Genomic DNA, 13,936 nt, shown 5'->3' with positions numbered 1-13,936 from the left:
AAGAGACAGAATAACCAATCCTTGGATAATAACCCGGAGATTCCTGATCTTCCCCTTAGATTGTTGGGAGGAGTGGGTTTTGGAAATTAATGAGGAAGCAAGGAACTGGATCCTGCGGCACTCTCCGAATGAGAGTCTGATTGGGGGGGGTTGGGGGTGTGCGGGGTGGTGGGGGGAGCGGTTGGGGTGGGTAGGAACGAGGCTGGGGAGTGGTTAAAAGAGTTAGAGAAGAAAACAGGGAGCAAGAGAGAGTTTCCGATAAAGTAGAAGGCAGATTGAGAGACTGAAAGAATGGAAGGTTTGAAGGAGATATAAAGAACTGGGTCAGAATGTTACCAGCGTTCCTGCTGGTGGGATTTTCCTGACCCGCCGCAGTGAGCGGGGATCAGGCTGGCACCGAGTTCTCTGATCCTGCGGCAGTGAGCGGGGATCAGGCTGGCACCGAGTTCTCTGATCCTGCGGCAGTGAGCGGGGATCAGGCTGGCACCGAGTTCTCTGATCCTGCGGCAGTGAGCGGGGATCAGGCTGGCACCGAGTTCTCTGATCCCGCCGCAGTGAGCGGGGATCAGGCTGGCACCGAGTTCTCTGATCCTGCGGCAGTGAGCGGGGATCAGGCTGGCACCGAGTTCTCTGATCCTGCGGCAGTGGCACGAGCGGCTGGTAGGATGGTGCCCCTGGAGTTTGGCCATGGTGGAAAGACCATCATCCACTTGGGTACAACAGTACAAGTGTTTGAAAACCGCAAGGGTTGGCTCCAAAATGGTGCTTTCAGTTTGTGGCGGGGATCGAGGGCAGGGTGGGCGGTGAGGGTGTCGGGATGAGGATGGTACGTGTTATTTCACATACGTGAGGCCGCTGACCTTTGAACTCACCGTCTGCTGCCCCTGAATTGGGATTTTGGTAGCCTCGCGCTGTGAAACTTGGTGTGCAGATTCACCCTGGTGTGTGCGCGTGTCTGAACCTCGGGGATTTGTTTAGATTGCTGGTGAAATGTTTGAAAACACTGTCAGCATTATAAAAGAAAATGTGCCTGTTGTTTCCCGTTAGTCCCAGGATTCCCATTGGATCCGTGTTCCCTGACTGATTACACAGCCATCAATGATCACAGGAGTGTGCCAGCCATTACACAGATTGACAGCTCCAAGTGGTTCGAGACTCTGAAGTGGGATCATTAATTCCAATTCATGTTGTTTTAGATATTGAACCCTGGAGTGCAATGTTTGTTCTTATAAAGCGTTAGGTGGTTGATGCAATACAAGTGGAGAAAATAGACAAAGTGGGTGCAAGAGCAATGACCGGTGGGTGGAGGGCAAGGTTTGACATGAGATGGCACTAAGTTGGCATGGAGTCTATAAAGGGTCATGGGGGTGAGTGAAAGGTTAGCATTGAAGGTATGAGGGACATTGGGGGTGGGTACAGCAGCAAATGTTAGCTTGAATGTTTTATGAGGGGCATGTGGAGAGGTGGCAGGATGTGGGGTGTGGAGCCAGAGGGATTTTTTAATGGTTGTTGTTGGTTTAAAAGTTTTGGACAGAGATGGGGAGCCCTGAGGGAGGTCCTCCCCCCATCCTGCCTCCCCGCCTGGCATCCTCCTCACTCATTCTGGGGTCACGCACCCCGGAACCTAATCCAGCCAATCCCTGCAGACCAACAACCTGAAGTGTGGGCAGGAAATTAGAAAGATCAGGTTTCTGCTCAGCAAACTTGTGAATAAAAATCCATCCAAAGAGCAGAACTGGAGTGGGAGAGAGTTCCAGAAATGTGGACCACATTGTAAACTTTACAATGCACATTTTGTGAATGTTGTCTTCCCATTGGGGATTGAATGTGTTGTGTTTGTGTGTTGCTCCTCCCAGTTAGAGGCGGAGCTTGTCTCTCTGCGCAGGAAACAGGACGAGGCCATCACTGAGAACCAGGCGCTCAAACTGACCAATCAGGAGCTGGAGACACGGCTGCAGCAGATCCAACAGGATCTCCAGGAGGCCCAGGATCGGCTGGTGTCTCAACAGGAGGAAGCAGCTCAGCGCCAGGAGAAAGAAGGGTAAGAGACCGTGTACACACCCCACAGACTGTGTGCACACCCTGCTTGCTGTGTGCTCACCCCGCGTGTCGTGCACCCACCCTGTGCACTGTGTGCATGCCCCGTGCGTTGTATGCACACCCCGCGTGCTGTGTGCACCTACAGACTTGTATACATGACCCGCACACTGTGTGCACACCCCAGACAGCACACTATGTACACTGTGTGCATATCCTGCATACGCCTCACACGGTGTATACACAAGACCCACCTCTGCAGACACACCCCGCACGCTGTGTACACATACTGTATACATACACAGCACTGTAGGTGCTGTTCAGTTGTTCTGTGTTTGCTTATATCAGTCTGTTTACGATGGATGCTGACTTTGTTGATTAGTTTAGCCTGGGTGTAGGATGTAGAGAAAGGCAAGTAAACTGTAGAAAGATCTGGAAACATGGAGCAAACATTTGAAAACACAGTTAATAAAATCTGTTACACACACAGAAAGCAGCAGCATCTCTGTATAGAACCAAGATATAAAACATGTAACAGAGCAAACACTCACACTGCACCAGTGCCAGGCAAAGACAATCTCCAAGAACAAATCTACCCATTGCCCCTTAACATTCAGTAGCATTACCATCGCTGAATCTCCCACCATCAACATCCTGAGGGTTACCATAGACCAGAAACTGAACTAGCCAAATAAATACTGTGGCTACCAGAGCAGGACAGAGGCTGGGAATCCTGCAGCGAGTCACTCATCTCCTGACTCCCCAAAACCTGACCAATATCTATATGGCATGAGTCAGGAGTGTGATGGAATTCTCTCCACTTCCCTTAATGGGCACAGCTCCAGCAACACTCAAAAAACTCAACACCATCCAGAATAAAGCAGCCACTTGATTGGCTCCCCATTCACAAACATTCGCCCCCTTTGTCACTGATGAACAGTGGCAGCCGTGTGTACCATCTACAAAATACACTGCAGGAACTCACCAAGGCTCCTTAGACAGCACCTTCCATAAGAACATAAGAAATAGGAGCAGGAGTAGGCCATCTAGCCCTTCGAGCCTGCCCCGCCATTCAATAAGATCATGGCTGATCTGAAGTGGATCAGTTCCACTTTCCCACTTTCTCCCCATAATCCTTAATTCCCCTGTCTTGATCACCTGCTGCACCTGCAGACTGGGTTTTTGCGATTCGTGCACAAGGACCCCCAGGTCCCTCTACACCGTAGCATGCTGCAGCTTTTCGCCCTTTAAATAGTAATCCCTCCTACTATTATTTCTACCAAACTGGATAACCTCACACTTGCTAACATTATACTCCATCTGCCAGTTCCTCACCCACTCGCTCAGCCTATCCAGATCCCTCTGCAGACTTTCCGCGCCCTCCACGCAATTCGCTTTTCCGCTCATCTGCGTGTCATTAGGAAATTTCGTTACCCTACACTCAGCCCCCTCCTCCAGATCGTCTATATAAATGGTAAATAGTTGAGGCCCCAGCACCGATCCCTGGTGTACTCCACTAGTTACCAACCGCCAATCAGAATAGCACCCATTAATACCAACTGTCTGCTTCCTGTTAGAGAACCAATCCTCAATCCACGCTAACACCTTACCCCCAACTCCGTGCACCCTAACCTTCTGCAGCAACCTTTTGTGAGGCACCTTATCAAATGCCTTCCAAACCCAAGACCACTTCCATCTTGAAGGACTAGGGCAGCAGATACATGGGAACCCCAGTCCAGCTCACTCACCATCCTGAATTGGAAATATATCGCCGTTCCTTCACTGTCACTGGATCAAAATCCTGGAACTCCCTCTCTAACAGCACTGTGGGAGCACCTACACCTCATGGACTGTGGCAGTTCAAGAAGGCAGCTCACCACCACCACCTCATAGGGAATTCAGGATGGGTAATACATGTATTGCCCTGGCAAATGGCAACCACATCACGAATAAATTTTAGGAAAACAGCTCACATGCTTCACACAGTGAATACACACACTGTGTGCACACACCGCACATTGTGTGTATGCGCTGCACACTGCGTATACGTGCTGCGCACACGGACTGCATGCTACACATCCGCACCGCATGCTGCATCCACGCTCGTCACACTGAACTGAGGAAAGTGGGAATCTGCTCTGGGATTTGGGATTGAGGTGTTGGTGAGTGAGGAATTCTAACAATGAATGTCTCCAGTGATCCTTCCGTCTGTCGCTGTCACTGACTCTCTCTCTGTCTGTCTGATTCTCTGGTTTGATTACAGCGAGCGGGATCAATCTCCCGGCAGTGAGGGACGGCGTTCCGATGAAGCTGATCCACAGGTAATAAGGGATGGACACAGCAGGGAAAAGGGGGGGATTGAATGCCAGTCCGTGTGTGTCTGTGGGTGAGATCTGGGACATAGTGATGGCCTTGTGGTATTATCGCTAAACTATTAATCCAGAAACTCAGCTACTGTTCTGGGGACCCACATTGGAATCCCACTGCGGCAGACGGTGGAATTTGAATTCAATAAAAATTATTTGGAATTAAGAATCTACTGATGACCATGAAACCATTGCCGATTGTCGGATAAATCCCTCTGGTTCACTAATGTCCATTAGGGAAGGAAATCTGCCGTCCTTACCCGGTCTGGCCTACATGTGACTCCAGAGCCACAGTAATGTGGGTAACTCTTAACTGCCCTCCACGGGCAACTAGGGATGGGCAATAAATACTGGCAGCCAGTGACGCCCATGTCCCAGGAATGAATAAAGGATGGTAGCCAGAGGGAGAGCAGTGAGGGGGCCTGAACCATCACTGGGTTCAGACAGTGAATGCTCACTGCTTCCCATCAGGACTGGTGGGTGTTGGGGGGTGAATTGGGTGGGGGAGCTGCGGGGGTGGAAGGGTGGGGGGGAGAGGCTGAACCCTTCAGCACAAGAGCGCGTCAGTGAATAGATTCTGATAGAGGAGTGGAGAGAAAGAAAGAGTGGAAAGGTGTGAATGTGAGAGAGAGAGAAACAGACTGGGACAGAGATATCAGAGAGGCAGAGAGATGGGGATAAATAGAGCTGGTTAAGAATACATTTGATGAGGATTTGATTTGGGGATTGAATGTGTTGTGTTTGTGTGTTGCTCCTCCCAGTTAGAGGCGGAGCTTGTCTCTCTGCGCAGGAAACAGGACGAGGCCATCACTGAGAACCAGGCGCTCAAACTGACCAATCAGGAGCTGGAGACACGGCTGCAGCAGATCCAACAGGATCTCCAGGAGGCCCAGGATCGGCTGGTGTCTCAACAGGAGGAAGCAGCTCAGCGCCAGGAGAAAGAAGGGTAAGAGACTGTGTACACAATGCACACACTGTGTACGCACCCCACACACTGTGTACACACCCCGTACGCTGTGTACACACCCTGCACACTGTGTACGCCTGCTGCACACTGTGTACACACCCTGCGCACTGTGTACGCCTGCTGCACACTGTGTACACACCCTGCACACTGTGTACGCCTGCTGCACACTGTGTACACACCCTGCACACTGTGTACGCCTGCTGCACACTGTGTACACAGCCTGTGCGCTGTGTACACACCCTGCACACTGTGTACGCCTGCTGCACGCTGTGTACACACCCTGCACACTGTGTACGCCTGCTGCACACTGTGTACACAGCCCGCGGCCTTTCCCCTCCTCCCCCAACTTCTCCACCTGTCACAGCTTGCAGGTTGTCTGCCATTTGGCCTTTATTCTCTCTGTGGACTGCCATTGGCCGCCTTTTCCCTGGTTTCTGTGGCAATGACTCATCTTGCATTCCCTCACCCTGTAGTATAAATATCTGCCACTTTCTCTGAACTTTCCAAGCTCAAGATGCAGACCTAAACACATCAAAGGGCCTGGAGCTATACAAGGCAATCATGAGACTACACCTTAAATTCTGTGAACAGTTTGGTCCCTTTATCTAAGGAAAGATATACTGGCATTGAAGGCTGTCCAGAGAAGGTTCACGAGGTTGGTCCCAGATATGGAGTGAATTTCTTATGAGGAGAGGGTCAGTAATCTTTGGTTTGAGAAGAACAAGAGGTGACCTTATTGAGACATATTGGATTCTCAGGGGGTTTGACAGGGTAGATGCGGAGAGTTATTTCCCCTTGTGGGGAGTCTAGGAGCAAAGGGTATAATCTCAGAGTGAGGGGGTCACCCATTTAAGACAGAGATGAGGAGGAACATTTTCTCTCAGAAGTTAGTGAATCTGTGGAATTCTGTACCACAGAGGGCTGTACAGGCTGGGTCACTCAGTGTGTTTGTGGCTGAGATGGAGAGATTTTTAATCAGGAAGGGAATACAGGGTTATGGGGATAATTTGGCAAAGTGGAGTTGAGGATTATATCAGATCAGCCATGATCTCGCTGAATGATGGAGCAGACTTGATGGGCTGAATGGTCTCATTCTGCTTTTATGTTTAACACAATTCGAGTAGGACTATGAATGTCTAGCTTCACAATGAAACAGTGAAAGCCTGTGCTTCCCAATCCCAGGAAATTCCCGAAGAAGAAGAGGGAAGCTGCTCTGGGATTTGGGATTGAGGTGTTGGTGAGTGAGGAATTCTCACAATGAATGTCTCCAGTGATCCTTCCGTCTGTCGCTGTCACTGACTCTCTCTCCCTGTCTGTCTGATTCTCTGGTTTGATTACAGCGAGCGGGATCAATCTCCCGGCAGTGAGGGACGGCGTTCCGATGAAGCTGTTCTACAGGTAGGACACAGCAGGGAAAAGGGGGGGATTGAGTCCCAGTCTGTGTGTGTCTGAGGGTGAGAGCTGGGACATGGACAGTAACCAGAGGGAGAGCAGTGAGGGTTCACGTCCCATCACTGGGTTCAGACAGTGGGTAGGGACTGAGTGCCAGGGTGGGAGTCACACTGACTGTGGATGGAAATTGGGAAGGGGGCGGGGGGAGGAGGGGAAATAATGGTGGAACCTTCCAGAGAGATTCCCAGTCAGCATGCGGACTGGATTGGCTGAACCTGAACCGAGCTGGGAAAATATACTTTCAGGGAAGCTTCAGTAACACAACCGGGGAAGGTTTAAACGAAGTTGACATGTGGATGGAAAGCAGGAGGTAACATTGGCTAGGGAAGAGAAAGAGGCACAGAGAATTGGTAAAGGTGTTTAGTGCGAGAGTGTGAGATGGTATCAGAGGAAGAGAAAGTGTAAGAAGGTGTAAAATGGGTTTATTGTGTGAGCGTGTGACCGTACAGAGGGCTCTAAATAAGGAACTGCACAGGCCGAGAACCACATGGGAGCCTGGTCTCGTGGTGATAAGGGAGGCCTGACTCACATTAGGACAGGTCAGGGTGCGGAGATGGAAGCTGAATCCTGCAGCTCAGGAGGAAGGATGTGACTGGATTCTGACGGAGGGGGAGAGGGAGACGGAGAGAGAGAGAGAGAGAGAGAGTCACACTGACAACATGAGAGATACAGAAAGAGACTGAGAGACAGAGACAACAGAGTCTGGGTGTGAGATGGAGAGGGAGGGGGTTTGCAATTCATTGAATCAGAAACTTTCCCATTTAATGGGGATTTAATGTGTTGTGTTTGTGTGTTGCTCCTCCCAGTTAGAGGCGGAGCTTGTCTCTCTGCGCAGGAAACAGGACGAGGCCATCACTGAGAACCAGGCGCTCAAACTGACCAATCAGGAGCTGGAGACACGGCTGCAGCAGATCCAACAGGATCTCCAGGAGGCCCAGGATCGGCTGGTGTCTCAACAGGAGGAAGCAGCTCAGCGCCAGGAGAAAGAAGGGTAAGAGACTGTGTACACAATGCACACACTGTGTACACAGGTCATGCACTGTGTGCACACCACGCACACTGTGTACATGCCACGCATGCTGTGTACACACCCTGTGCATTGTGTACATGCCCTGCATGGTCTGTACACACTCAGTGCGCTGTGTACACACGCTGCGTACACGGGCCGCACGCTGCGTACACGGCCTGCGTGCTGCATACACAGCAACTGGAGGAAGCAACTCAACACCAGGTGAAAAAAGGGTAAGGGAGCCCCACGACATTTTGTGTCCCGTGGATCTTTTGACCATCTCAGACATTCTCCATCCATTTTCCAATTCGATGTGTTGCAAAGTTGAGTTGAATTGAAATTTTAAAATGCTGGAATGGAAAGCAGTGCATGGTCCCTTTAAAATGTGCCGAGATTCAAATGCATACAGAGAACTCAGAGTGAAACATTATATCCAAAGACAAGCAGCAGGATTGCCTTGGTAACAGGCTACAGATATTTGAATGAGGACAGGTTTTTTTCAATTTTGGCCAATCAATATAAATTAGACACTATCGGTCTAACAGATTTAAATGTGATGTTTATGGTAACCTGAGAGGCAATCGTATTGCGGGGATGTTGGTATGTGATCAGGGGTATAAGAGAGGGGGAGGCAGTGACACAAAGGGGAGAAGAGCACTTAGCACAGCTTCAGAGAGAGAGAGAGAGAGACAGCACTCAGCTCCAGAGAGACACAGCAACTGCTCTCTGTTACACACAGGAGCTTTCAGCTCAAAATCTCATCGGAATAACAAAGGTACCAAAAGAAGACAGATTCCAGAATATAAAACCTGGTTGTAATTTCAAGAGTGACTAAAATTGTATTTTTGTGTTAATAAGTGGGAATTGTATTTATCTAACCAGCGTTCCATTAGAATAGGATTTTTGTGGTTTGTTAATGATTTCAATTAGTTAGATTAAATAAAGTGTTACTTGTTGATTTTACAGAGAGAGTCTCACATAGTTATCCTGATTTAGCCATAAGGCATAGCAGCAGAATTAGGCCACTCGGCCCATCAAGTTTGCTCCGCCATTCAATCATTGCTGATATTTTTCTCATCCCCATTCTCCTGCCTTTTCCCCATAAGCCCTGATCCCCTTATTAATCAAGAGCCTATCTATCTCTGTCTTAACGACACTCAATGACTTGGTCTACACAGCCTTTTGAGGTAAAGAGTTCCACAGATTCACATAAATGTGTTATACAAAACCTCCTCTCTATATCTTTGTCTCCTACTTCAGCTCCATACCTTTCCTGTCACTTAGAGATCACAATTGTCCTGAAACGCACTCCCTCCCCTCCTTTTCTTTCTCCCTCCCTCCCTCTCTCGCTTCCCTCCCCCTTCCCCTCCCTCCATTCTTCCCCCTTCCCCTCCCTCCATTTCCTCCCCTTCCCTCCCACCCTCCTTTTGTTCTTTCCACCCTCCCTTGATCGATCCCTTTCCCTCCCTACACACTCCCTCTATCCCTCCCTCCCTCTCTCTCCCTCTCCTTCCCTCCCCGTTACTGAACTGAATACTGACAGTAATTGTGCTATTCCAGTCATTCCTGTTGAACACAGAGTAATGTTGCTCTCCCTCCATCATTCCTGCTCCACAGACTTCAGCGAACTCGCTCCATCCGACGCCGTGTGACTCGCAAAACCCCCCAGGGAGAGGATCCTGGGCTCCCTCACCTGAGGGTCGAAGGTCAGGATGTTACCGTGGCGACAAGCGATGATGTAGATGGGACCAATGAAGAAACAGAAACTTCAGTAAGAGACGGAGCAGCAGAGACAATCAGAGAGGTAGCTGGGCCTAGGATCGAGGCTTCTCCACTGTCAGAGCAGCAGGAAGGCCTCAGTCCTGCAGCAACTGGTTCACCCATTGCTGTCAGTCTCCACAGAGACACTCTGACCCCCCCCTCATAAACCAGAGAGACAAAGCGTCCCAGTCAGACTCAAACCCCCTGGGGATCAGAGACCGACTGTCACCTGGTTCATGTCTCACTCGGTGTCACTTCCACCTTCCGGGAAAGGTAAAAACACAAACTCTGGGATGTCTAATAGACAGAATAACCAATCCTTCCATAATAACCGGGAGATTCCTGATCTTCCCATTAGATTGTTGGGAGGAGTGGGTTTTGGAAATTAATGAGGAAGCAAGGAACTGGATCCTGCGGCACTCTCCGAATGAGAGTCTGATTGGGGGGGGTTGGGGGTGTGCGGGGTGGTGGGGGGAGCGGGTGGGGTGGGTAGGAACGAGGCTGGGGAGTGGTTAAAAGAGTTAGAGAAGAAAACAGGGAGCAAGAGAGAGTTTCTGATAAAGTAGAAGGCAGATTGAGAGACTGAAAGAATGGAAGGTTTGAAGGAGATATAAAGAACTGGGTTGGAATGTTACCAGCATTCCTGCCGGTGGGATTTTCCTGACCTGCCGCAGTGAGCGGGGATCAGGCTGGCACCGAGTTCCCTGATCCCGCCGCAGTGAGCGGGGATCAGGCTGGCACCGAGTTCTCCGATCCTGCGGCAGTGAGCGGGGATCAGGCTGGCACCGAGTTCTCTGATCCTGCGGCAGTGAGCGGGGATCAGGCTGGCACCGAGTTCTCCGATCCTGCGGCAGTGAGCGGGGATCAGGCTGGCACCGAGTTCTCTGATCCTGCGGCAGTGGCACGAGCGGCTGGTAGGATGGTGCCCCTGGAGTTTGGCCATGGTGGAAAGACCATCATCCACTTGGGTACAACAGTACAAGTGTTTGAAAACCGCAAGGGTTGGCTCCAAAATGGTGCTTTCAGTTTGTGGCGCGGATCGAGGGCAGGGTGGGCGGTGAGGGTGTCGGGATGAGGATGGTACGTGTTATTTCACATACGTGAGGCCGCTGACCTTTGAACTCACCGTCTGCTGCCCCTGAATTGGGATTTTGGTAGCCTCGCACTGTGAAACTTGGTGTGCAGATTCACCCTGGTGTGTGCGCGTGTCTGAACCTGAGGGATTTGTTTAGATTGCTGGTGAAATGTTTGAAAACACTGTCAGCGTTATAAAAGAAAATGTGCCTGTTGTTTCCCGTTAGTCCCAGGATTCCCATTGGATCCGTGTTCCCTGACTGATTACACAGCCATCAATGATCACAGGAGTGTGCCAGCCATTACACAGATTGACAGCTCCAAGTGGTTCGAGACTCTGTGAAGTGGGATCATTAATTCCAATTCATGTTGTTTTAGATATTGAACCCTGGAGTGCAATGTTTGTTCTTATAAAGCGTTAGGTGATCGATGCAATACAAGTGGAGAAAATAGACAAAGTGGGTGCAAGAGCAATGACCGGTGGGTGGAGGGCAAGGTTTGACATGAGATGGCACTAAGTTGGCATGGGGTCAATGAAGGGTCATGGGGGTGAGTGAAAGGTTAGCATTGAAGGTATGAGGGACATTGGGGGTGGGTACAGCAGCAAATGTTAGCTTGAATGTTTTATGAGGGGCATGTGGAGAGGTGGCAGGATGTGGGGTGTGGAGCCAGAGGGATTTTTTAATGGTTGTTGTTGGTTTAAAAGTTTTGGACAGAGATGGGGAGCCCTGAGGGAGGTCCTCCCCCGATCCTGCCTCCCCGCCTGGCATCCTCCTCACTCATTCTGGGGTCACGCACCCCGGAACCTAATCCAGCCAATCCCTGCAGACCAACAACCTGAAGTGTGGGCAGGAAATTAGAAAGATCAGGTTTCTGCTCAGCAAACTTGTGAATAAAAATCCATCCAAAGAGCAGAACTGGAGTGGGAGAGAGTTCCAGAAATGTGGATCACATTGTAAACTTTACAATGCACATTTTGTGAATGTTGTCTTCCCATTGGGGATTGAATGTGTTGTGTTTGTGTGTTGCTCCTCCCAGTTAGAGGCGGAGCTTGTCTCTCTGCGCAGGAAACAGGACGAGGCCATCACTGAGAACCAGGCGCTCAAACTGACCAATCAGGAGCTGGAGACACGGCTGCAGCAGATCCAACAGGATCTCCAGGAGGCCCAGGATCGGCTGGTGTCTCAACAGGAGGAAGCAGCTCAGCGCCAGGAGAAAGAAGGGTAAGAGACCGTGTACACAATGCACACACTGTGTACGCACCCCACACACTGTGCGCTCACTCCACACACTGTGTACGCACCCTGCGCACTGTGTGCCCACCTCGCGCACCGTGTGTACACCCCACGTCCTGTGTGCATGCCCCGCGCGCTGTGTGCACCCTACACACTGCATACACGACCGCACACTGCATGCACACTCCACACAGCACACTATGTACCCCGCATATTGCATGCACACGCCTCGCGTGCTGCATACGTAAGACCTGCATGCTACAGACACACCCCGCACGCTGTGTACACATACTGTATACATACACAGCACTGTACGTGGTGTTCAGTTGTCCTGCGTTTGCTTATATCAGTCTGTTTACAATGGATGCTGACTTTGTTGATTAGTTTAGCCTGGGTGTAGGATGTAGAGAAAGGGAAGTAAAATGTAGAAAGATCTAGAAACATGGAGCAGATATGTGAAAACACAGTTAATAAAATCTGTTACACACACAGAAAGCAGCATCATCTCTGTATAGACCCAAGATATAAAACATGTAACTGAGCAAACACTCACACTGCACCAGTGCCAGGCAAAGACAATCTCCAAGAACAATCTACCCATTGCCCCTTAACATTCAGTAGCATTACCATCGCTGAATCTCCCACCATCAACATCCTGAGGGTTACCATAGACCAGAAACTGAACTAGCCAAATAAATACTGTGGCTACCAGAGCAGGACAGAGGCTGGGAATCCTGCAGCGAGTCACTCATCTCCTGACTCCCCAAAACCTGACCACCATCTATATGGCATGAGTCAGGAGTGTGATGGAAGTCTCTCCACTTCCCTTAACGGGCACAGCTCCAACACTCAAAAAACTCAACACCATCTGCAGCAGGCGACGGTGCAGAGGGACCTCGGGGTCCTTGTGCATGAGTCGCAAAAACCCAGCCTGCAGGTGCAGCAGGTGGTCAGGAAGGCGAATGGGATGCTGGCCTTCATAGCGAGGGGGATTGAATATAAAAGTAGGGAGGTCTTGCTGCAGCTGTATAGGGCATTGGTGAGGCCGCAGCTGGAGTACTGTGTGCAGTTTTGGGCGCCGCACCTGCGCAAGGATATTTTGGCCCTGGAGGGAGTGCAGAGGAGGTTTACTAGGCTGATACCGGAGTTGAGGGGATTGAGCTATGAGGAGAGGCTGAATAAACTAGGCTTGTACTCGTTAGAGTTTAGAAGAATGAGGGGAGATCTCATTGAGACGTATAAGATGATGAATGGGATGGATAGGATAGAGGTGGAGAGACTCTTCCCGCTCAAAAAAGACAGTAGGACTAGGGGGCACAGCCTCAAGATAAAGGGGAGGCGGTTTAGAACGGAGTTGAGGAGGAACTTCTTCACTCAAAGGGCGGTGAATCTCTGGAATTCTCTGCCTGTTGAAGTGGTGGAGGCTGCCTCGCTAAATATTTTTAAGAAGCGGGTTGATGGGTTTTTGATAAGAGAGGGGATTAAGGGTTATGGGGAGAGGGCGGGAAAGTGGAACTGAGCCACGACAGATCAGCCATGATCTTATTGAATGGCGGGGCAGGCTCGAAGGGCTAGATGGCCTACTCCTGCTCCTATTTCTTATGTTCTTATGTTCTTATAAAGCAGCCACTTGATTGGCTCCCCATTCACAAACATTCACCCCCTTCGTCACTGATGAACAGTGGCAGCCGTGTGTACCATCTACAAAAGGCACTGCAGGAACTCACCAAGACTCCTCAGACAGCACCTTCCAAACCCAAGACCACTTCCATCTTGAAGGACTAGGGCAGCAGATACATGGGAACCCCAGTCCAGCTCACTCACCATCCTGAATTGGAAATATATTGCCGTTCCTTCACTGTCACTGGATCAAAATCCTGGAACTCCCTCTCTAACAGCACTGTGGGAGCACCTACACCTCATGGTCTGTGACAGATCAAGAAGGCAGCTCACCACCACCACCTCATAGGGAATTCAGGATGGGTAATACATGTATTGCCCTGGCAAACGGCAACCACATCACATGAATGAATTT

General features: G+C 50.2%; 1 protein-coding gene across 1 annotated transcript in view; it reads left to right on the top strand.

Moving 5' to 3' along the window:
- The window catches only part of LOC145356781 (uncharacterized), a 165,081-nt gene that overhangs the window by 62,162 nt on the left and 88,983 nt on the right, over positions 1 to 13,936 (top strand). The window contains exons 21-29 of the mRNA XM_080209647.1: positions 1,857 to 2,041; positions 4,301 to 4,358; positions 5,165 to 5,349; positions 6,711 to 6,768; positions 7,629 to 7,813; positions 9,449 to 9,537; positions 10,267 to 10,506; positions 10,593 to 10,672; positions 11,705 to 11,889. Of these exons, the coding sequence (XP_080065773.1) occupies positions 1,857 to 2,041; positions 4,301 to 4,358; positions 5,165 to 5,349; positions 6,711 to 6,768; positions 7,629 to 7,813; positions 9,449 to 9,537; positions 10,267 to 10,506; positions 10,593 to 10,672; positions 11,705 to 11,889 (1,265 nt within the window). The remainder of the gene's footprint in view (positions 1 to 1,856; positions 2,042 to 4,300; positions 4,359 to 5,164; positions 5,350 to 6,710; positions 6,769 to 7,628; positions 7,814 to 9,448; positions 9,538 to 10,266; positions 10,507 to 10,592; positions 10,673 to 11,704; positions 11,890 to 13,936) is intronic.

Source organism: Carcharhinus amblyrhynchos, chromosome 22 (assembly GCF_965287045.1).
Source record: "Carcharhinus amblyrhynchos chromosome 22, sCarAmb.v2.hapA, whole genome shotgun sequence".
Taxonomy (NCBI): Eukaryota; Metazoa; Chordata; class Chondrichthyes; order Carcharhiniformes; family Carcharhinidae; genus Carcharhinus; species Carcharhinus amblyrhynchos.
The sequence above is the reverse complement of the archived record's forward strand: the minus strand, read 5'-3'. Positions and strand labels throughout refer to the sequence as shown.